Source organism: Agelaius tricolor, unplaced genomic scaffold (genome assembly GCF_023055355.1).
Source record: "Agelaius tricolor isolate 1412-34295 unplaced genomic scaffold, bAgeTri1.0.p SCAF_9, whole genome shotgun sequence".
NCBI lineage: Eukaryota > Metazoa > Chordata > Aves > Passeriformes > Icteridae > Agelaius > Agelaius tricolor.
In genome coordinates this window covers 32,473,231-32,496,786 of record NW_027269269.1, presented here as the reverse complement: position 1 = coordinate 32,496,786, position 23,556 = coordinate 32,473,231, and the positions used below count along the sequence as shown (strand labels likewise).

The 23,556-nt window shown below is 41.6% G+C and overlaps 1 protein-coding gene across 3 annotated transcripts; it reads left to right on the top strand.

Moving 5' to 3' along the window:
• NXPE3 (neurexophilin and PC-esterase domain family member 3) lies at positions 1-23,454 on the top strand. 3 transcript variants are annotated; one of them, XM_071433513.1, is made up of 7 exons: positions 1-25; positions 1,600-1,648; positions 3,604-3,816; positions 11,235-11,995; positions 13,619-13,692; positions 17,110-17,316; positions 19,161-23,454. In XM_071433513.1, the coding sequence occupies exons 3-7, from the start codon at positions 3,724-3,726 to the stop codon at positions 19,709-19,711; spliced, it is 1,686 nt and encodes a 561-aa protein (XP_071289614.1). In that variant the 5' UTR covers positions 1-25; positions 1,600-1,648; positions 3,604-3,723; the 3' UTR covers positions 19,712-23,454. The 3 variants fall into 3 exon arrangements, with proteins under 3 accessions (XP_071289614.1, XP_071289612.1, XP_071289613.1); XM_071433511.1 differs by lacking the exon at positions 1-25 and adding an exon at positions 345-449; XM_071433512.1 differs by lacking the exon at positions 1-25 and adding an exon at positions 639-1,083.
• Positions 23,455-23,556: the final 102 nt, after the last annotated feature.

Sequence of the window (23,556 nt, the reverse complement as noted above, 5' to 3'; positions counted from 1 at the left end):
GTTCTCCTGCGTTTGAGCTGCGATGGTTCGTGTCAGAGCCTTTTCCCTTGGCTGGGGACCGTGGTGATGCTACCCAGGACCGTGGTGATGCTACCCAGGCCACAGCGCTTGGCTCCGCGCCACCCTCCCACATCCTGCTTTCCTAGGCTCCACCTGCCGTGGCCACAAAATAACAGGGACGATGGCGTTGTTTTTGTTGGGTTTTGTGTCTGTTTCCCTTTCCATTTACCCTTCTCGGCACAGAGGCTGCGGCAGCTGCGGCGGGGCCAGCGCCGCTATCGGGGCGGGCCGGGAGGAGGCGTGGCGGCCGCTGCCGCTGTGTGAGAGGCGGGCATGAGGGAGGGGAGGCGGGCATGAGGGAGGGGCGGCGGGAGCCGGGCTTTTACAGCCAGCGCCTCCGGGCCGGGGGCGAGGCCGCCGCCTGGCCCGGGGGAGCGCCGGGGGCTGCGGTGAGGGGGCGCGGGCGGCGCGGCCTGGCGCGGCTCGTCTGGGGAGCGGGGGGGAGGAAAGCCCGGCGGGGCAGCCGGAGGGCGGCGGGCTCGGGGCCGCTGGGGGAGGCCCGGGGCGGGAGGCGGGTGCGGGGTCCCGGGGTTGACGGATGCCCTGCTCCGATCCCCGTGGCCGCGGCCGGGTCCGCCCGCCCGCAGGGCCGCGCTGCCCGCGCCGTTCAGGGCGCAGCGAGGCGGCGGCTGAAGGAGCTTCCTGCCGGTCCGGGGCTGCCTTGTGCCGCTCCCCGGGCACGCCGGGACTGCCTTGTGCCGCTCCCCGGGGATGCCCGTCCCGCGGCATCCTAAAAGTACCTTTGAAGCAATAAAGCGGAGCTGTACGGTTCGCACTGGCGGCAGCGGGGCTTCCTGCTCGCTGCCCCCGTCCCTGGCCCGGGGGTGCGTGTCCGGTCCCGTGTTCCGCGGGGGCTGCGGCGCTGCCCCCGGGATATCAGCGGGCTGGCAGCCACCAGCTCCCCGCGCCCCGGGGACCAGGGCGGAATCTGCGGAAAACAGCAGCAAATCTGCTTTTCCATGCTGGCAGCCAGGCGAGCATCAACCCCTGTGCCCCAGTGACATATGGTTTGGGCATCGCCAGGTAGCGGCTCCTCTGTGCCTTGGAGATTTGCGTGGCAGAATTTGGAGAGGTTGCACTCATACCTGCGTTTGTAACTGCTGCTGCTGGATAGAGAGCTGTGGGGATAGAGAGCTGACAGTAATTGACAACTTGTAAAAAAACCAAAAGTAACAATCCTGTAATGGAGCATGCGGCGTAATTTAATGACGTATTCATAAAAATGTCATTAAATCGGTTTTTGTTTTTAACATTGGGTAAAATGGGGCTTGTGGTAACATGGAACAAAGCTGAGAGAAGTAATACTTAGCAATAAATAGCAGAAAATTCAAGTGCACAGCATTGAAGTTTAATAGAATAAAATACTTCGACAAAATCCTTGGGTAATTGTAGAAACTAAAATGATTTTACAGGTAAAGAGTTGTAACTGCCATTTTATTTTTTGCCACTGTAAGCAAATCACCAATGTATAAATTTTACTAAGAAATATTTGTGTGCGTTTCTATAAATATATTTATTTTTCAATGTATTGTTTCCAAGGTTGTTGGCCTTTTGTGTGGATGGCTTCAGAGAACATTTCAGGAGTAGGGTAAGTCCTAAGGCTTTTTGGTGTATTTATGGGCTTCCCTTATACAAAAAATGAACGGGATCAATTGTTCACCAACTGTGATGAAACTGGCAGTATAGTAAGCCTTTAGCATAAAGAAAGCTCTAAACACGTACATTTAAATGTTTTAGGGCGTGTGACATCTACAGAATACAGAAAATTAAAAAAAAAAACTATGGAACAGTGTTTGTGGTATTTTTAGGCATCTGAAATTTTAGGCATATGAAATTACATTACATTTTCAATGTCTTCTGCTTTTCAGTCATGTGGAAAGAATTCTCAGCAACAGAATTGAAAATTCTGGTTTTGTCTATTGTATTTGTTTTTCTTCCTCAAATGGACATATATGTCCTTAAATTAGCATTTTCATGTACTCTAGGTATATTTAGTATCAATTTATGACCCAAGCTGCTGTTTTATGCCAATTTCATATTAGCGCAGAACTGTTCCGACAAAGCTGCGTTTTTTTTGGCATTTTTATACTTTCACTTTAATGGATGTCTTGCTCTTTCAATGCTAGTTCATTGGTCAGAAATGCAATCTCTCTAATTCTCAGCAAAGCATTTGAAGTTATAATCCCTATAATCCTTGTAAAGCAATTTGATGTGTGGTCTATTTTGAGGCTGTCCTGGTTGTGCCAGTAATGTATTTCAGTTTTCTAGCCTGTATTCATTTGATAAATAATTTTTTAATCTTGATATTTAATGTATCATTGTGTTTCATTTAAATTTACACAGCATTTTTCATATAGTCTTAAAACTATAGGTACTATGTATTATATCTTAATTGTATAAATTCTCAGTTATACTATTAATGGAAAGTTATACCCAGTTTATGTAATCATTTGATTATGTTGTTGCACTTGGTGCATGGTTGTATGAGTAATGCTGCTTTGAGGATGTTTGGTTTGGAGAGATTGGTGTCTTTTGAGTGTCTCTCCTTGCCATCTGTTTTCTGTTTCCAAGTTTAGAGCTTCTGCAAGAACAGTACCCTTTTTGTTTGCAAAAAGACTGCATCAAAATTGTCCTTCTCAGAAAGAAAGGAAGGTTTAAGAGTCAATCTGAGCAAGCATTGAGAACTTTATCAGTGGCTGTAAAGTCTGTGATTTTATAGCAGATCAGTCATCAAGCAACCTTAAAGGAATGATATTGTATGAAAGTTAAAGTTTATGAAAGACAGTACTATTATTAGATTTAAAGAACCAGAAACACCAAATCCCAACACATTGTATTCTTTCAAAAAGTTTATTTTTTTTATTTTTTAGAGCTGCATACGAGTGCCTGAGATAAAAGCAATGATAAAAAAGCAAAACAGGGAAGATGTAATGTAATGTTATAGATGTGCATGAAGTTAAATTTTAGTGCTTTCAATCTCTTAGGTATCTCCTCTTTAATGCTACAGTTGATTTATTTTCCCCCTCTTCCCAAGCAGAAAACTGGAGGAAGTAAGTTTTACCTTACTTATCCAAATTTGTTTCAGACACCAGTGTTTAATAACAACTTAATGGAATGTGTAAACAGGTAAATGAGAGAAGTCTAAACCCACAAGTTTCTGCTATAAAAGTTAACGTGAAATGTCCAAACCCACAAATTATTGTTTCAGTCTGGACGGTGATGGTGTGGCCTAACAGATAAATAGGATCGTGGTAATTTGTTTTGGTCTTTTTGATTGCCAGAATGAAATCTTGCACTCTTCTTTTGCCCTTTTTTTTGGTATCCACTGCAGGTGAGACCAGCTTTATGATAAGGGTTTGCTTTGGCAGAAAATGATGTAACATGATAGATAATGCTGTTCATATTAGTTCCACAAAAATAATCTGTGTTGACTGTTCTGTTGTACTAGTTATTGCCCCACCATTTGTAAACTTTCAGTGCAAAACTTGGCTAGTTCCAGTAACTTTCTGAGACTTAGTACAGTTTTTGTAAATGCACTTGCAGGAATGAAGTGGAAGCCAGCTGAATTCTCTCGTGCCCTGCTGAGACGAAATGACATTCACGTTTGGGGCGAATGGAAGCCACGGCAATGTGTAACATGGGAGGGAAAGGCACGGATGGACCATGTGGCGTGACTCGTTCAGGCTGCAGCTCTTCTGCCTGCTCATGGCAGTGCTGGCTGTCGTGGTGCTGGTCCATAACTTTTTTCAGTTAGAGGTAAGTGGAACCTGTTTCTTCTCCGAGATGGCTTGAGCAACATTATGGGCTTTTGAGTGTGAGGTTAGAATTGTCTGACTGACAGCACTTAGCTATAAATAGGAATCACAGAAAATTCATAGTTGAAGGTATGTCTGGAGGTATTTAATTCAACACCCTCCTAAACAGACTGACATCAGAGTTAGTTTGGATTGCAACAGGGTATTTTGACTTTTGACCATATTCAAAGACACTCATATTTCACAACCTACCTAGGCAGCCTGTTGCAATGCTGCATCCCTCTTAGAGGGAAGAATGTTTGCCTTAAGTGCAACCTTTTATCCTATTAGAATGTTACTCCAGTTCCTCTGTGACTCCCCTGTGGTTAGTGAAAGACTGCCGTTAGGTTCCCTTTTGGTCTTCTCTAGAATTAAAAAAAGATGCTTTGGTTCCCTTAGTGTCATTCCAGTTCCCTAAGCATCTCAAGGGTTCTTAGCTAGTCTTGCCAGCTTTACTCTGGCATGGGTTGTCCAAAAGCCAGACACAGTGTTCTAGGTGTGGCTTCACCATGGTCAAGTTGAGGAGAACTCTAACTTTGCTCAATCATCTGGTTAGGAGCTTGTTCATTCTTTGCTACAATGCTGTGCTGCTGACACACAGTGAGTTTGCTGTCTCCTGGAATCCCTAGGTCTTTTCTGAAGAGCAGTTACTAGCTTGTTCATCTCCAGCCTGTCTGATGCAATTTTTGTTTATCTTTCCCTTTTTCCCCTCTGCTGTATCTGTCTTGCATATTTCTTCATTTTACTTCTTGCTTCAGTGCAGAGGTACTTTCAAACTGCTTAGTCAGTAAGTCCAGATTAAAGTCAAGGAGGATGAGGATCTGTCTTCAGGAGCCCTGGAGGCTGACCCTGCCCTCTGGCTGCCTGCATGGCCAGGCATTCCAGTGCTGCATTTGGTGGATGAGCATGGTAATTAGGTAACACCTTGTTTAATTATAGCTGTTCTTCATACATGCCAGCCAGTCAGTAAGTGCTTTATGCTTTTAAGTTGTGTATATGCTGTGTGCAGAATCTTCCTTCCTCCTGGCTGGTGATGCCCAAATGAAATGATCCAAAAGAGGGGCTGTAAAGCCCCCTCACTCCACACAAAATACAGTTGAATTGGAAGAGGATCATGTAAGGGTAAGGAAGATGTTTGGGAAGTCTAAAACCACAAGTGATTCAGGATCAATAACTGAAGAATGAGTGTTACATATTCCAGTACTTGTGGGCACATTAAATAGAAACTGCAGCAGCTGATTTTAAAGGAAGCAGGGATATTTTATTAAGGATTGCAGCAAAGCTGCAGAAGCTTTTGCAGTAAGTCTTTGTAGTTACTAAATGTATATATTCAAAAACTGGATGAATGCACAGAAGAAAAGTCCATTGGGGGTACTAGATACCCTAGTGTTTAAGAAATCTAAACCATAAAGGGCTAAAAAGTGTGTTAAGTCTACAGGAGGAAATGGCACAGCATGTTCAGTCTGTTTTCCCATATACCTGCTGTTGGAAACTATTGGCAATCAAAATATTGTGTTTGATGGACTTTTGGTTCAAGTTAGCATGATCCATTTTGTTTGTAGGAGGTAGCTTTTGTTTTCTCTTTTTGTGGTTTTATTTTGTTTTGGGTTTTGACCTAGGATGTTGCCTGAGGAGTGTTGATATTTAGAATCTTAAACTGTTTTCTTTCCATTTTAAAATTACATTTCTTAGAGAAAAGTTCTCTGGCAGTGCTTTGAGAGTGAAATGGAAAATGCAGGTTGAGTGTTCACTCTGTGCTTTTTCTGGCCATTGTCCATGATAAGTTTCTTTGTGGCTTTGTTGCCCTTTACATATCTGCTATTCTAACCTCAGTTAAGTATTGTGTTCCTGATAAATCTTTACACTATAACATGCGACTCTAACCCCTTCTGTTGACATGACTTTTCTGAATGGACCTGCTCCTGTATTTGTCTTGGCTCAGTTTTCCAGGCAGTCTAATATAGGCATTTATGCTGATTCTTTTCAGTCAGAGATCAAAGCCAGAAAAAATCTTATAACACTTTCACAGAATATCTGTAACCAAATCTGTTCAGGCTTTGGAAGGAGAGCTTATTGTTGGTTACTATTGAGAATGTGTTTGTAAATGCATCAGACATACTTCTCATCCCTAAATCATCCTAGCTGGTTAAAGCTCAAGATCTAAGGCAATTGTCAGCTGGTGTCCCTTCTGTTTTGCTTTAGGATTTTATACCTTTTCATGTTGGAATGTTTCCTCTTAATTTCTTATACTACTAATCCTCCCAACAGTCATACCCATGTCAGATTTTTACTTTTCTTGTGTTTAAAAAACCCAACAAGCTGTCCACAAAAGGTTTGGTAGCCTGCTTATTATTTACTTTGCTTTTTTTAATGGAATAACTATTCCTTTGAGGTCACATAGTTGATTATATAGTACCAGAAGAAATGTGCGTTTATTTTATTAGATTTTTTTTTCTGTGACTATAGCCAGACAGATAAAATGTGCAATTTTTTGTGAAGTATCAGGATGTTGCCCAGACATCATGCTCTCAGGATGCAGGAGGGATTGTGTATTTGTACTAGTGACCTTTGGGGTGACAGAACCACTTTGGGATTGGTTGTGAGTGCTATTTTATTTACAAGCCCCTAGAAGAGAGAGGAGAAGGTAAGTTTCTTGCCAGGACAGAGTATGAAATCAGATAGCTGAGAGTGAGCAAAAGAACTGTGTAACAAAGTTTTAAATTCTTGCTGCTAAACTGCAGGTGCCTACAAAAGATAACTTTATCTTATTCCAATTCCAATTATTTCTGGAACATTTGACTGTCAGGTGATGGCTTTTGAGGACTGGCTTTGACACTTAGAGTAGTTTAGCAGCCCTTCAGTGCTGTGAGATGGTAATGATAGAGAACTGATTTCATATCTGTCATAGACAACAAATAAAGTACCTGGAGTGTAAAATTACTGAATATAAGATGACTGACCTTTCAGGAATTGGTATTTGTTCAGATTCAGATGCTGTCTCCTGGAGCTTTTATTTCCCCACTGTGCCTGTTGCCTGGGAATCTCCTGTGTTGTTTCCTGTTCTAGTGACAGTGATTTAGGCAGGTTTCCAGCAGCTGTTGAGGCCAAAGCAGGAGTTAACAGCTGGTGGAAGATACTGGGATTTGAGGGGGAGTTCCCCTTTTTCAGCAGCCATGGAAATACTCAATGTTTTCATCAGCCACCTACACCGTGGTGTTTAACTGAGGACAGGTGTTGATTGCAGATCTTCCCAAGTACTCTGTGACTCATCTAGAGTATCTTTGAGAGCATTATTGCCTGGGTTAATCTATATGGTGTACCTAATGTTTGATTAGTTGATGGTGAGAATGCCAAAAGCTGAGGAGATGAGCTGAAACTTCCATTAATTCTCATAAAAATACATTTCCTTTTTTCCCCTTTTATGACATCTCTAATGCAGGAACTGCTAGTGGATTTATTTGTGCTTAACTGACATGTAATCTCTTCTGTCCTGCCTGTGTTACTTGGCAGATAGCCATTAAATTACTTTGTGGTCACATTTGGGTTCTGCTTAGCTTCAAAATGCAGTAAATTAAAAAAAAAAAAGATAGGTAGGAAAAAACCCCAAAAAACCAAAAAACCTAAACAAACTCCTCCCACACAAACAAAAACCGCTCAAACCCAGCAAACAATGGGTTTGCACTTAAAATACATGACACCTTGAATGGGGTATAGATGGAAATAAGCAAAGCAGGTGTTATCCAACATGGAGCCTGTAATCAACACTAAAAGAATGTGTCATAAAGGAAGAGCTCTCTTTAGAAATCCTCTCTATCTGCTTTTCATAAAGGAATTTTGTTTAGTTTAGCTACTAACTACAATAGAAAGCCCTCCATTCTGCACAGTCTCAGTATGATGACAGAGAGGAGCCAGAGAGACTTGGAAATGCCAAGAGGGAGTAGGAAATGAAGTGGGGACAAACTCAGCTAATTATTTACCTCAGAGCAGGCCTTGTGTATCCGTAGGGGCTGGAGAACTTAAGTACTTGTTTGGAGCTGAGCCTGGGAAGCACTTAAGAAAGGAAGATGGTTTGGAAAGCTTTTATATTCCAGTCAGGGATCTTTGGTGTATTAATGGACTCTCAGGCTTTTTCTGCCTTTACTGGCAGGGAGAATCTGTGCAATATTTTATTCTGTGAATAGCATACATGGTCTAGGTTATTTTCACACATAAGCTTCTAATTCTGCAACAATACAGGGTCCTGGTTAGGCTTGAAAGAGGGCTGTAAAGATGAACAAAGATGCTGGAGAAAGAATGCTCCTCAGGATGTTGATGCTCTGCTTTTACCTTCATGGAGCTTCCCCCTCAGGCCCTTTGAAGATAGACTGAGGAAATATTTGTGGTATGATCTATTCTGCTTAGGGGGACATAACCTGGAGATCTTGAAGTGACAGTGCATGTCCTTGTTCTCAGCTGCATACAAGTGAAGAGCTTTGGCCTTATGCTCTGCTAAAAGTCTGTGTAGGGCGACTGATTTGGAGCAATCAACCATATTCTGTTTTCTGAATGAGTTTGTTGGCTTGGTGTTCTCTGCACCCTCTCTCACTGAAAGGTATGGGTATGCATTTGGAAAGACTTCAGAAAGCCTAGCTGGGCCAGAAATGGCATCTCTACATCTCTGACAGAAAGACTGGGTTAAAAGCACTGAGGAAATTTATGGAAAATTAAAATTAGGGATACATCAGTTTTTAAGCTGTCTTAGATGACCATCTCTTCTTAATTTGAAAGGATTTGTTTTTCCCATGTCCGCCAACCATTGAAGAACCAACTGAAAACCAGAAACTTTCTCTTGGGAACTTACACTGAAAACAGCAATTAATCCTAACACATATTCTCCCTTTCCACTCCTCTTTAGGAGTACATAAATATTTTTGCTGAGACATTGTTGGTGGCTTATTGGATGCATCAAAATATATAGCAAACTTTTAAAAATATTTCCATGCAGTATTTTCTGTTATATATATATATATGTATATATTTATGCATGAGCAAGTGAAGGGAAGAAGTTGTGAAGGTATCCAAAAATAGAAACTTGGCTTAATTCAATAGTGCATGTAGGCAAGATTTAAAGTAGAACTGTGCCTGAGATTCACTCTCAGCTTTGGCTGAAATTTACAGGACTAATAAAAGTAATGTGCAGCATACATCTGCAGCTTGGCTTGCTGCAGCTTGGCTTGCTGTGATGGAAAACAAAAATAATTATGAATTATTGCCTTCAGGGAAAATTTATTAAATCCTGGGTGGGACTATAAAACAGAAGCAAAGGCTTCTATTATGATGTTAACATCTAGTATATAGATGGGTATATGTCAATTATGTTTTAGAGCTACAGTGTAGCAATTTACAGTTTCAGGTTTTATAGTTAACTTGGATATCAAACAAAGATTTTGTGTATCCGTCCTACATCCTCCTGTGCTCATCCTCTCTTCTCTAAAGCTGATCAAAACCAATTTATGTCACAGACTTCAAAAGCCTGTATGTTTTTATTGCTTGTTATGTTTACCTTTCTTCTGAATAAGTATGTTGAATCTCAGTGTGGTTCAAATGGTTTTAAGACACTGCTGAAATTTCCATGGCCTAAGAAAGGTTTATAACAATGAATAAGGCTTTAATATGAGTGTTGTGATTTTAGTACAAGACATTTAAAAGTAGTTAGTAGTGAGTAGTTAGTTAAGGAGGAAGTAAATGGAAAATACTGAGGTATTGGTAAGTACAATGATATTTTTAAAGATTTCAAATAATGTAATTTGGATTTTTAGCAATCTTTCAAATCTAAATGAGCATATCATCTGATGCTATGTGAATGGTACACTGTATATATAATTTTAATCTTTGCTTGAAAGACTGTTTTCCTTCTTTATGAAATAGAACTATGGATAAATTCTACTACATATACCTGGTAATTAATTGGTCATTAACTGCTGATTTTGTGTGTATTTTAAGGGGTTTTTCTTAATTTGCTGATTAGAAATCTCATGGGTACCTCTGGAGTCTTAGACTGTGCTATTTTTAAAATTTTCCTAATGCAAACCTGCAAAATTATGTGATGTCATAAAGAAGATGGTATTTGCAGTCATTTGCATGCAAATACAGCTTTGGACACAGATATTTTTGCAAAAAATACAGTTTTATCGAGTTGCAGCAGAAGCCCCCTCTCTTAGTTTAGTTTTGTATTTAAGTATTTTAATTTATAAACTCTTGTGTGATTAGGGGATGCTTTGCTTGCTGTTTCATTTGGTGCTAGAAGCAGCTGTATATAGATTTTAAAATCTTCTAAATAAACAAGCAGGTTTTTTGCCTGTTTAGTCCTAGCTTGTCCTGCACTATTCTACTTGCCAGATGGCTCATGAATTCATTGTCCCAGGAGGATCTGGCTTTTGTTCTTTTATTTCTTTTAATGTGTACACAATGAGGAAACATGCACTTCAGATAATTAGCCAAGAAGAGATGTGAGAGTGACCAGATAAATGAGTGCAGCTGCCACATGCAGCAAGCCTCTCTGGAAGGCATGTGCAGGGGTGCATCAGCTTAACCTGCAGTGTAACATCTATTTCCCTGCATTACATGGAGCAGCTATTAGAACCCATGGTGCTCCAAGGCTAAAATGTTACTGCAGAAGAAAAGGAAACATGAGTTATAATTTATTTTTGTGGGGGTGTTCGCAGGGTCCAGGACGAGGGAAGAGATGAGAATCTTGACTCCATGTTTCAGAAGGCTGATTTATTATTTTATGATATATATTATATTAAAAGAAAATGATATATTAGAACTATACTAAAAGAATAGAAGAAAGGATTTCATCAGAAGGCTAACAAGGAATAGAAAGTAATGAATAATAAAAGCTCATGACTCTCAGAGAGTCTGAGCCAGCTGACTGTGGTTGGCCATTAATTAAAAACAACCACCTGGACCAATCACAGATGCACCTGTTGCATTCCACAGCAGCAGATAATTATTGTTTACATGTCATTTCTGAGGCCTCTCAGCTTCTCAGAAGAAAAAAATCCTAGCAAAAGGATTTTTCATAAAATGTGTCTGTGACACCTTTTGTCATTTTTTTTCACATTGCTGATATTTGGAGAGTGTACTGGTAGCTGAAACACTGCCATGCATTGGATGTATGCTCTTTAAATGCTTGTTTGCCAAAGCAGGATAACTACAGCTTAGAAATCTCATGGTCAAAGTAACAGACTTGGGTCTTCTAGTGAAGTTGATTCATTTGGTCAGCTTCAAAGCTCTGTTAAGCAAAGCCCAGTTCTTGGGACCATTTCCCAACAAAGCATCCATTATTCCCAGTGTTTCATTTCACAGCACAGCTTCAGGTAATCTTTTTCTCCCCAGCACCTGGATGATGACACAGTTTCAGGATCGAATTGGATAACAGAAAACAATGTCCAGCATTCTCTGTCCCAGACAGCCAAAACCACCAGGAAGCCTTACTGTGGGTACACGGAGCAGACCTTGTCCAAACGGGAACAAGCAGAGCAGGAATCCTTGCTTGCTGCAATACAGTGGCCAAAGCCCCCTGATGGCAAAATCCCCTTTGCACAGAGCACTGATCCCACACAGAGTGACTTTGTGATTGTGAAACCCAGCAAGTTCTTCAAGGTGGGTGATCAGTTGGAGGTACTCGTTCGTATGAAGGACTTCCAAGGAAAACCCAAGCAGTATGGTGGAGACTATTTACAAGCACGAATTCACTCTCCTGGCCTGAAAGCTGGAGCAGCAGGAAGGATTGTAGATTGCCACAATGGCCTTTACAAAGTCTTCTTTACCTTGCTTTGGCCAGGAGAGGTCAAAGTTTCTGTGTCACTTGTCCATCCGAGTGAAGCCATCCAAGTCCTCCTGCGTTTGCGAGAGGAAAGGCCGGACAGAGTCTATTTCAAAAGCTCCTTCAAGTCTGGGAGGTATTCAGAGACTACAGAGTGCAACGTTTGCTTGCCTGCAGGTCTCCCAGTCTGTAACTTCACAGATCTCTACACGGGTGAGCCATGGTTCTGTTACAAGCCTCGGAAACTGTCCTGTGCCAGCCGAATCAACCATGCCAAAGGTGGATATCTGAAAGGTCTTCTGACACAAGAGGAAAGTCTCTTTTTCCAAAGGTTTGTATGTTGTTGGATTTATATATGTTCAGTCAAGTAGTTTTGTTTGGTTTTTTTCATACAAATGTTAGCCTATTGCTTAAATATGACACATTGCCTTAGAGAAGGAGTGTAACTGCAGGACCAGATGTTTGGTCTTAGTTGTTGAATAGTCTGTTCCCCTCCATTCAGCAGTGCAAGAATCTTAGACAGCAATCTTAAACTTGGCATGTAGTTCTCTTTCTGTGCTTTGAATTCAACCTTACTGAATTTCACAAGAGCATGCTGTCTAAAGCTGGTGGAAACAACTGGGGGACTTTTTCCTTATTTTCTGTTTCCATACCTGCACTTGCAATATTAATAACAATGCTTTGAGAAGTATTTTTGTTCAAATCTAAACTATTCAAAAAGGATCTGGGTTTTAGGCTCATTTTTACAGAAATTACCAATTGTTTTTGTCCTAATCAAAAATTGTCTTAAATGTGTTCCTTGTCACTCAATATAACTTTCAAATCTTATAAACAATTTTCATAAAGGAAACACCTGGTAGAACAAATTGCTGAGCAATACCCATGCAAATGGAAATGATCTGTGCATGTTATTTCAAGTGTCAAACTAAATTAGTTTCACAGTCATATTTTATTTCTGCATTCAGCATTAAAAAAACCCCAAGCCTTCTCTTATTGCCTGCGTATGTGTGACAGAGCTGCTTCTGTATGAAATTGCACAGCTGAATTTAGATAGTTAGTTACTGGGTAGTGTCAGAGTTGTAGATGTAGGCTAAAGCCTTGCTCTCCAACAAAGATGTTGTAGGGAAGTCTTTTGGCACTATGTTCACTTGATGTTTAAATTGGGAAAGATTTTAGGGTAGCAGCTCCAAATAGTGTAATTTAGGAAAGTATGTGTGCATGTTCATAACCAAGACCAGAAATAAAAAGTAAGCATCAGTGGGGGTTTTTTTGCTCTTCCAAATCAAGTTTGTAAATGGGTCTTTTGACTTTCTGTGTCTCTGCCAGTCCACCTGTAAAATATAGCTTATATTTATTATGGTGATGTTTCCATATGGGAATGGAAAAGGTGTTTTTCTTGGTTTAGTTTTGATTGTTTATTTGTTTGTTTCATTCAGCTCTGAGATCCTTGACCGAAGTGGCTTAAAGAAATTCCAAAAAATTTACTTCTTAAATGGAGGGAAAAAAAATAGACAAGGATTCTCTTCAAAACAGTAGCAAAAGACAGAACAAGATCTCAGTATTAGTCAGCTGGGAGCTGCTGCTGTAGCCCTGTACCCTTGCAGTGGTTTGTCCCCACAAGTTCTGCAAGCTGGGAACATCTTTGGGGCAAATCCCCAAAAGCTTCCTGCAGACCTCTGACAGCTTGATTGCTTTATTGAGATTTGTGTCAGTACAAGCTTGCACAAGATTTGTGTCAGTGCCATGAAATTTTGAATTTGGATCGAGAATAGCAACGCTAGTCTCAAAATAAATGTGGAATGAATTCAGCAGTGGGAAGTAGAGTAAACTTAGAGTAAAAATTCATAGTACTGTGTGCTTATTTGAAGTGGAGTAAGAAAAAAAAAAGATTAATATTACCTCCAAGTTTCACAGTAACTTTTACAAATATTGCTGTGTTCATTTTTTGTTCAAGTGACGTGAATATCAAAAGGCCAATACTCTCCAGTGGACCTGATTCAGTCATTGTAAAGCCCAAGGCATTTACAGGTAAGGTGAACTGCTTAAGATTCTTTTTGGTAATTCATAATTAAATTTATAAAAAGAACGACAGGCATCAAATAATAATTTGGGGTTTTTTTTAGCATGGCAAAAAAGTCAGTATCAGATTTCTATTGAGATGATGAAGGCTTTTGGGTGTTAACTTTAATACAAGTTCAGAAATAGTGATTTTTTTTTTTCTGAAATTACATACATAAATGGGATTATTAGCAAAAGAAGAAATCAAAAGAAGAGAGAACTTTGTTCTCTTGCCAAAAATGTCTTTTATTTCCCCTAGCATTTACTCACAGTGTAAAATGTCTTAAAGTAACTGCTTACCAAACTCTCAATCTAATGAAAACAGCTGTGTGGTGTTTCTTAATTTCTTTCTTTGTTAAGAATGTTGTCGAACAGATTTTGATAACTTGCATTTAGGTATTATTATAATTTGTGTTACCACAGGATGTCAGAATCTACAGTTCTGGACCAGAACTTAATTGTTCTGTGTCCTTTCTAAGAACAGAACAAAGACAGTCTGTACTAAAATTAACTCAGATTTTATCTCATTCATATCCAAAGGCAAGATTTTTATGCTTCTAAAAAGTCTGCATAAAATGTGATACACAGTAAATTATTTCTTAAATGAAAACTTTTCATATTTGTTTTTCATAAGGTCATAAGAGACTTTTAAGGTAGAGTTACTGACCTGAGCAATAAAGTCTGAATAGAAGGCGACTTAGAGCATTTCTTGCTTTTAGTTTTACTGTTCACTAAAAAAATACAGTTCTGCTACTAGGTTTGCAGCATTTTACCCTCCACCTTTTCTTTGTCCAGATCCTTTAGCTGATATGTTTGTTGCTTTTTTCATCCTGTATGGTTCCTGGCAGAAACTGCTGCAAATTCAAAATTTGATTGTCACCCTTCTTCCAGGAGCTAAGAATGATCAAAGCCTGCTTATAATGTCCTGACAATTAATGCTGGGTTAAAAAGTGTTGATAGGCATAGCACATTTCCTCAGGGAAATTCCTTCCAAGTACAGAAGTCTCTGAATAAATAAACTGAACTCATTGGTATAATGCTTGTGAATGTGTGGATTGGTTAGGACTGATGATACACACAAACTCTTTGTTCTGCTGTTGTTCTTTTTGTACAGGTTTTTCTGTACGGTGGTAAATGTAGATCAAGTTTTTAAAAACATTTTCTGAAATACAAGTTTTTATTTCTATCTTTGTTTTTTAACTTCAGATTGGAGCTTTTATTCTCTTTTATAAAATAAGGGCCAATTCTGAATTCTGGGCCAAAACTGGTATGATACTATACACAGACTTGATTTACTATGGGGCACCAACAAGTTGTTCTAGTACCACTCTTATATATATAAAAGTATCCATCTAAAAGGTAAATAATTGAATTGCTTTTGCATCAAAGCTTAGAATCTAACAAACTCAAGTTGGGAATTCACATTATGAGTTAGTCTTTAACTACATGATCATGTGAAGGCTTTTTTTTTTTCCTTTCACCTGTTAATAAATATTAGATGAGTTCACATTATTAGCTAGGGGTTTGTTTTCTTCCTTGTTCCTGCAGTCAGATTTAAAGAATCATCCAGAGATAGAATTTTCTGATGGCTTTGTTCTGTGGTAATTGTGATTATATTATTTGTGTTATACAAATGTGATTATATAGTAGTTTGCTTTTTAGTGTCCCTGTGAGGTCTAAGGAGGTTAACATCCTCTAACACAACATGCAGAGGATATTGAATAGAAAAAGAGCAATTAAAAATGCTTATTAGGAAAGATGGTTATGGTTGGCTCTATCTGTGTTATAATGAAGCATCTATCAGAGGATGCTTTTGGGCCCTGGAATTCCAGTGCTTGTACTTTTGCATCATTCAAACAGTCCCTGGCATGATTTTGGCCATGGCAAGGTGTGCTTTATCAAACAGCTGTAAGTTATGACAGGACATGGACTGTTCTTAGCAGTCCCCACACCAAGGTGAGTAGAAGTGTTTAAACAGCTGGAAGTATCTGCTCCATGCAGCTGGTGTTTGTGCCAGGGAAGATCTCCATGCTTGTTCAGCTGAGGTATTTAAATACACAAATGGCAAAGGAGGAACCTGAAACAGCCTTACAGAACTTTGATGTACCAATGTCACTCTGGTTACTAAGAGAAATATGGCAATATTTAGCTGACATAACCATGAGATTGCAGTTTCTCTTCCTGATACCTTTGCTTGCAAGGTATTGCTCAACTTCTGCAAGTTAAAAGGGCATCCTATGGAGCAGAGATTCCCTGATGTGTAGTTGCCCCTCAGGGAGCTGCCTGTCCCATGCAGTAAATGGGGAGGGGGCTGGATAGCAGAGATAAAGTACGAAATCCACGGAATTAGGAACTCTCTTAGTTATCCTATTCAAATGGCACATACACCATTTTTGGTCATAGCTGCAATTCTGGCATTTTCTAGCTTTGGAGGCCTTATGGTTCAGACTTAACTCTTCTATAGTGCCGAGGTATGTGTTATTCCGTAGGAGTAGTTTTTCTGGGGTCTGTTTCGGTCTGTTTGGGGGTTTTGTGGGTTTGTTTCGGGTTTGTTGGATGTTTCTCTGGGTGTTGCCAGGCTGTTCCCGCGGGTCGGTGTCCCCGCCGAGCAGCGCTGCCGTGCGCGGACCGGCCGCTGGAGGGCAGCAGCGCGCCGCGGCAGGGCGGCCTCCGCTCCTTCTGCGGCGGGACGGGGAGGATGCTCCGCCGGGCTCCTGCCTCGGCTCCTTCTGCAGCGGGACGGGGAGGATGCTCCGCCGGGCTCCTGCCTCCGCTCCTTCTGCGGCGGGACGGGGAGGATGCTCCGCCGGGCTCCTGCCTCGGCTCCTTCTGCGGCGGGACGGGGAGGATGCTCCGCCGGGCTCCTGCCTCGGCTCCTTCTGCAGCGGGACGGGGAGGATGCTCCGCCGGGCTCCTGCCTCCTCTCCTTCTGCGGCGGGACGGGGAGGATGCTCCGCCGGGCTCCTGCCTCCGCTCCTTCGGCGGCGGGACGGGGAGGATGCTCCGCCGGGCTCCTGCCTCCGCTCCTTCTGCAGCGGGACGGGGAGGATGCTCCGCCGGGCTCCTGCCTCCGCTCCTTCTGCGGCGGGACGGGGAGGATGCTCCGCCGGGCTCCTGCCTCCGCTCCTTCTGCAGCGGGACGGGGAGGATGCTCCGCCGGGCCCCTGCCTCCGCTCCTTCTGCCGGGCAAACACTGAGCGCTTCCAGCGTGCAGAGAAAGGTGGCAGATACGTTTTTACATTAGGGGCAGAGATACCATTTAATTTAAACCAAGTTGAACTATAATCGGCCAACCAGCTCTTGTCAGCAGTCGCTGACTACATGTCAGTGAAGATTATGGAGGCTGTTTTGGTTGCATGTTAATTTCAAAGGATTTTTCTCTTCCAGATTCAAGCAGTATGGGGAGAGCTGAAGATCCCACAGCTTCCCCTTCTGGTTATTATTATGAAGACCAGTGGAGGTCCAGAACACATTGGATCCATAATTTTAACAAATCAGAGGATATAACTGAGTGCTTACAAGGAAAAGTAATCCACTTGTTTGGAGACTCTACAATAAGGCAGTGGTTTGAATATTTGACAGCATTTGTTCCAGGTAATTTTTTGTTATTTAGCTTTAAGAGCCTTTACAAAGCCTTATTTCTCACATCTCAGACACAGAGCTGGTTTTACTGAGTGACAGTGACAAAAACAAAGGAAGAGGAAAGACAAAACCTCATCAGAAGCCCTGGCAGACAGCCAAATGTTTGAGCAGACACTGAAAACATGTAGGCCTTGTAACTGGGGCCACCAGGTATCTGCAAAGTTGTCCTTGTAACAGGACTGCTGCTGTGCTTGTGAGTTAAGGCAGCAGGAAATCACTTGGGTTGCCTCTGTAAGGTCTTGCAGCATCCTAGTCACAGGAGAGATTTTGGAATGAAGTAGCAAATTACCTCCATTGCTATTTATAGGTTTTGGGGCCCTCTTCATTAAAGTTACTTAAGTAGAAGAACTTCAGTAGAAAATGAAATATTCCTGCCTCACTCATCCCTTTCCTCTGAACCACTTCAGTTGTGTTGGAATACAGTCTTTGAGCTGCCTTAATTCCTACAACTTGAAATAGTCTTTAAATTTAATGGAGTCCTAAAATTGCTAGAAGGGTTCTTGTGAACCCTGGATTCAGAGAGTAACACTGAGTATTTCGAAAATTTATTTTTTGCTAGAGAGAAGGAAATAGTTTGGGAAACTTGGAAAAGGCATTGGCAGCCTTATGAAATCCAAATGTGCTGTCCTGCAGATTTCAACACCCATGAACTCCACTCTGAAAAATGATGCTCACCTTCTGTTTAGTTTTAGAGTTCTTTGAAATATGTTCAGGTTTCCTTGTCTACTTCTGCTTTGCCCTGTGGTCCAAGCATCTTGTTGACAGCTTGAAGTTCTTAGTTGTCTCTGTCCCTCTGCGAGCCTCTCAGGAACCCTGGGCTAGTCCTGAGTTGGCAGACACCGGGGGGCAGCCCCGACACGGCCGACAGCGGAGACACTGTCTGTGTGTGCCCCGAGAGTGCTGAGGGCACCTGGGCTGACAGCAGGGAGACACTCTCTGTGCCCCGAGGGTGCTGAGGGCACCTGGGCTGGGGGGAGACACTGTCTGTGTGTGCCCCGAGGGTGCTGAGGGCACCTGGGCTGGGGGGAGACACTGTCTGTGTGTGCCCCGAGGGTGCTGAGGGCACCTGGGCTGACAGCAGGGAGACACTCTCTGTCTGTGCCCCGAGTGTGCTGAGGGCACCTGGGCTGGCAGGGAGACACTCTCTGTCTGTGTGTGCCCCGAGGGTACTGAGGGCACCTGGGCTGGCAGGGAGACACTCTCTGTGTGTGCCCCGAGGGTGCTGAGGGCACCTGGGCTGGCGCCTTTGCAGCACAAGAGACACCAGAGACATTGGTAGAAGAGAAAGGGCGGACACTTAGCAGGGGTTAATCCAAGGTTTTATTAGGAGTCCCAAAGGAGCTTCTGCACCTCAGGGGGCCTCCTGCCGAGAGCCCTGGGAGATGTGCCAAGGTTACATTTAAAGGGAGGTGGAAACCAAAAGTAGAGAACATTTTACCAACCAATAAGTGACTCTAAGGGGTGTGTACTGGGGGATAGACATTTAGGACAGTGTATGGGGCAAGGCTTGGGGGGGCTGACTCCCAGCCTCTGGCTAATCACTCGACGACCTGGACCGAAGCTTCTAGATGGAGGGATGGGATGCTGAGTGATTGACAGAGAGCCAGGGTGGGGGTTTGGGGATGATCTCATCCCGGGAGAGGGATAACACAGGTAAAGGGAGGGGTGTACAGTCTGGGATAAACCATTTGGGAAAAATATGGGGATACAAAACAAAGCTACTTCAAAGTATTATAAAATATAAAAATGCACTACAACACTTAGTCTTTTGCTAACGCTTGCTCCTGGCCTTTCAGATCTGGTGGAATTTAACCTGGGCAGCCCGAAGAACGTGGGCCCTTTCATGTCGGTGGACCTGAAGCACAACATCCTGCTGAAGTTCCGCTGCCACGGGCCGCCCATCCGCTTCTCCACCGTGTTCAGCAGCGAGCTGCGCTACATCGCCAACGAGCTCAACAGCATCGTGGGCGGCAGGAACACCGTCATTGCCATCACCATCTGGTCCCACTTCAGCACCTTCCCTGTGGAGGTGTACATCCGCCGCCTCAGGAACATCCGCAGGGCCGTGCTGCAGCTGCTGGACCGCAGCCCCAAGACCGCGATCGTCATCAGAACGGCCAACGTTCAGGAGCTTGGGCCGGAAGTGAGCCTCTTCAACAGTGACTGGTATTCCTTTCAGCTTGATTCTGTCATGAGGAAAATGTTCTCAGGAATTGCTGTGCACTTTGTGGATGCTTGGGAGATGTCTGTGGCTCATTACTTGCCTCATAACCTGCACCCTAATGAAATAATTGTTAAGAATCAAATAGATGCGTTTTTATCTTATGTGTGCCCTCTGCAAACTTAGCACAAATGGGTATCCCTATGTCGCCTTTTGCTATAGCCCAAGTACAGCTGCTCTTTTGAGCTGTGGAATGAGGCTGGATGATATGGAGGAAGTCTGGGTACTGTACTTGCATGCAGGATAAGTAGAGTGGCCTTAAAGTCTGGGTAGCTGTGAAAGGGTGGTAAAGAGGAGTTGACTCTTCAGGCCATATCTTCCTGCAGGGTTGATTCCTTCAAGCTTATCATTCATACCTGAGATTATTAGAGAGCACCTTAAATTAAATTGGCAGGATTCAATAAGAGATATTTGGGTTATTAGCTTTACTAGTTATCTGCACTGTATGCCTAATTTAATCTGTGTGACACTGATTCTGTTGCCAGGGTCTTGTTGCTCAGAATAGTGTGTGAAACGTGGGAAGGATTTTGGGAATGATCTTTCTCTCAGCATTCCAGAGCTTAAGGGATGTCTCTTCCAGCTGTGTGTCAGAGAAACACAGTGTCTTGTTTCAAAGTCCTAATTAGAAATGTAAAGGGTGTGTACCAAAGTCACCAATAAAGAAGCACAATCACAATATCTGTAGAATTAAGTCATGAAGAATTTGCTGAAATCTAATTGAGCACCCTAGTTAGGTACCTTTGTTGTTTACAGATGGCTGCTAAATAGTGCAAATAGCCAGTATTTTAGTTTGGTTTCTTGTACTACTGAATTTCTTTTGAGCTTGGGTAAACTGTCTACTCCTTGATTTATCATTAGTAAGGATATGTGTGTTTTATGACCTCAGCGAAAACACTGTTTCAGGCAGTTTCTGCAAGTTCAAGTTGCAGGCTTGCCTACTTGAAGCTTAAAGCATTTGGCAGTGAAAGTGTTTCATTTACCAGTGAAAGTGTTTCATTTGCCAATGAAAGTGTTTCCATTGCCTGCCAGCTGCAGCCGTTCCCTTATGGTTCCTGCAAACGTGGGCTGCCCTCTGCTGTGTCCTTCATACCCCGAATCTGGACAGGGAGCCAAGTGACCCGAGGGCCCCTGGTGTGCTTTGGCAGTGGCTACACAGTGACTCCTCTTCAGGGTCTGGCAGTTCTGTCATTTCTTCATGAACTTCACTGCTGCCAGTATAAAAGGTGGCACACCCTGCACCCAAAAGCTGAGCGTGCCCAGGGTTGCCTTCATGTATCTGCTTGGCACAGACCCAGGTTTGCTGGGCCGACAGCTGGTGGCTCTCTGCCTCCTGGCCTGGCATTTGCTGCTGCTTACTTGATTGAGCCTGTCTACAGTTTTAACTAGAAGCACTTTGAAAACAGTTTGTGATAAAGTCGACTCCCAAATTAAACAGCAGAGAAGTGTTCCATGCTGTCTTATCTTTGGTCCCACTCAGGCCAAAGCCAGTTTTGACACTGGCTTGTGTCAAAACCAAGTTGAGTCTTTGTGAGCAAGCTGAGATGGTTAATAAGGCAAATTGGCAGGTTGCACAGAGTGAAATTATCAAAATATCTTTTATGTTAGAAAAGTTTCACTCCTTGTTAGGTCTGCTGCTCTCCTATTGCCAGAGCCCTGTGAACCAATGCTGCCAGCTACAGCAACAGTGTTTCTTATTGTGCTCATTTTAAACAGCATCTGAGAAGTGGTTTAAAAACAAGTATAAATGATTTTAGCATGTAAAAGGCATCAGTACTATCCATCTATAAACTTTACAATTTAAAAATGTTTAAACATGTCTGGAGGAATTGTGTACACTGAAATGGCACCCATTCTTAGCTTTTCAAATCAGCAGTTAAGAGGTCCAATTTGCTGGTTCCTACTGACAACTGCCTCACACAGCATCTGCCCATACATTAGTGTTAGGTGACTGTTGCTTACTTTAATATGGTAATGGCAATTTATCCTCTGCTAAAAAGAGGCCACACCAATTCAGGTCTGGGAAAGTAAACTACCACAATGAAAAATGAACTTTCATCTTTTCCAGTTGTGATTTTTATAACAGGTAAAGGCTTTCATCCTGAATAACAACTCTATCCTAATAATATTCATAGAAATAGGACTTCAGACTTCTTTGAAGGAAACTACTGAATTTGTGGACTGACCATTAGGTTTAACTCATAAAGCCATATTGTGTGTGAAAATGTTGTGGCTGCATGTGTCTTCTCTGGGTGTTGTAGTGCTTGCTACTGCTCCTCAACAGCAGCTTTATATCACTGTTAGCTACCAAGCACAGAGAGAGAAGAAAATATTATTTTGAGTGCTTTGACAGTTGAGCAAAATAGAACAGAACTGCTATTAGAAAAGGTGTTGAATTGCCTTCTGGTAGAACCTCATCCTTTAGATTAATTAGATTAATTTTTTAACAACAGATGAATTAACTTATTGGTAATGAACTTCAGGGAAATTGCCAGTTGGTTTAGAATGAGGCTCAAGATTTTATTTTTTGGGCTCTGAAATAGACAGGGAAGAGAAATGAAGAATATGAGGATTTACCTGTGTTTGGGGACACTGTGTTTTTAGATGTCATTCAGGTGATCTATTAACGGTTTTTCATTTCTCTTCTCATCTTGTTACCATCTATCTCCTCATGTTACCAGTTGTGTATGTATGGGATATGCAAACACAGAAGCAATAAAATATTTTTAAATCAGTTTCTTTAAACTTCTAAATGGATTTCAATAGGGACTTAGGTTAAGGTGTTGGTTATTTTTGGAATTACTTAATGTGAAACAGGACTGGAAAAGAATTTCTCAGCATCTGTTAAGTATCTTTCTCAACACATAAAAAATTAATTCACAAGGTTTTCAAAGCCTTGTCTTCCCTTTCTTTGCATTTTCTTCCTTTGAAAGGAAAACATTGTATTATTTTTATCTTTTCATTCTTGTACTGATAATTTTGATTATTAATCTTTTATTAGATATTTATTTTTTAATTTCTTCATTCAAAATCCAGTTCTCTCAAATTCCAGTCAAAGAAACTACTTTTATTGTTTTTATTAGACGATTTCAGAATAATTTATTTATAATGTAAGTAAACTCCATTTTATATGTATTAGTCTTGCACTGTAATATTTTGAATCTTGTTTTTCATGTGTATATTCTTAGGCTGATTTCTTCCTTCTAGAAATTTAGTAAAAATGTTAGTTGAATTGTTGATGAGAAGGGAGGATGAAAAGCAAAAGCTTCCCTTTTTTCAAGTTTTCAGTTGCTTCTAATTTCATCTGCAAATGTAGCACTGCTTCATGAGATTTAAATTACCATTTTTCATTGCTTTACTTGTTATAGGTAAGCAATTAAACATGGAAACTTAGCTTACCACAAGTGTCTGTACAACTTTTTATGTACTGCAAGTGACAATTTCATGGGTACATGACAAAGATGAAGGTTTGATGTTGCCTTCTAGAGGGGTGGAGGATAGTGGGGTTTTGCTTTGGTTTTGTTGTAGAAGTGTGGGTTAGAACATTCTTCCATTCATGACAGTTTAAGTAATAGCAAAAAACTTCAGTCACAAATGTGTTTTTCATTTATAAAGCACTTACTCCTTAAGTCTAGATAATTTAATGTATATTTAGACTGTTTGGAAGGCTCTTACTCTGTTGGGAGCAGTGAGGAACTCTGTATATTAGAGAAAGAACTTGTTTTTTTCTAATATATGTATGCTATTGTAATGCTTACAATATACAGAAGGCTCTACTGTCTTGTTTCCTGATGCGATCAGAAAAACAATTTAAATAGCCAAAAAGCTCAGAGAATGAAAAGTTCCTAATAAAGAGGGCAAGTTTACTTGAACCATTTAATCTGATTTAGTCTCGGTTTATCTTGTTTGCTGTAACCACACATCCTTTATATTTTTATAGCTGCATAATAATTCCCTTAGTTTTACATATGTTT

Excerpts from the sequence above, each read along its gene's own strand:
- NXPE3 (XM_071433513.1), top strand. The coding sequence starts at position 3,724 with ATGTGGCGTGACTCGTTCAGGCTGCAGCTCTTCTGCCTGCTCATGGCA. Across the intron at positions 11,996-13,618 it reads GAAAGTCTCTTTTTCCAAAG|TGACGTGAATATCAAAAGGC; the intron begins GTTTGTATGTTG and ends TTTTTGTTCAAG. Across the intron at positions 17,317-19,160 it reads TTTGACAGCATTTGTTCCAG|ATCTGGTGGAATTTAACCTG; the intron begins GTAATTTTTTGT and ends CTGGCCTTTCAG.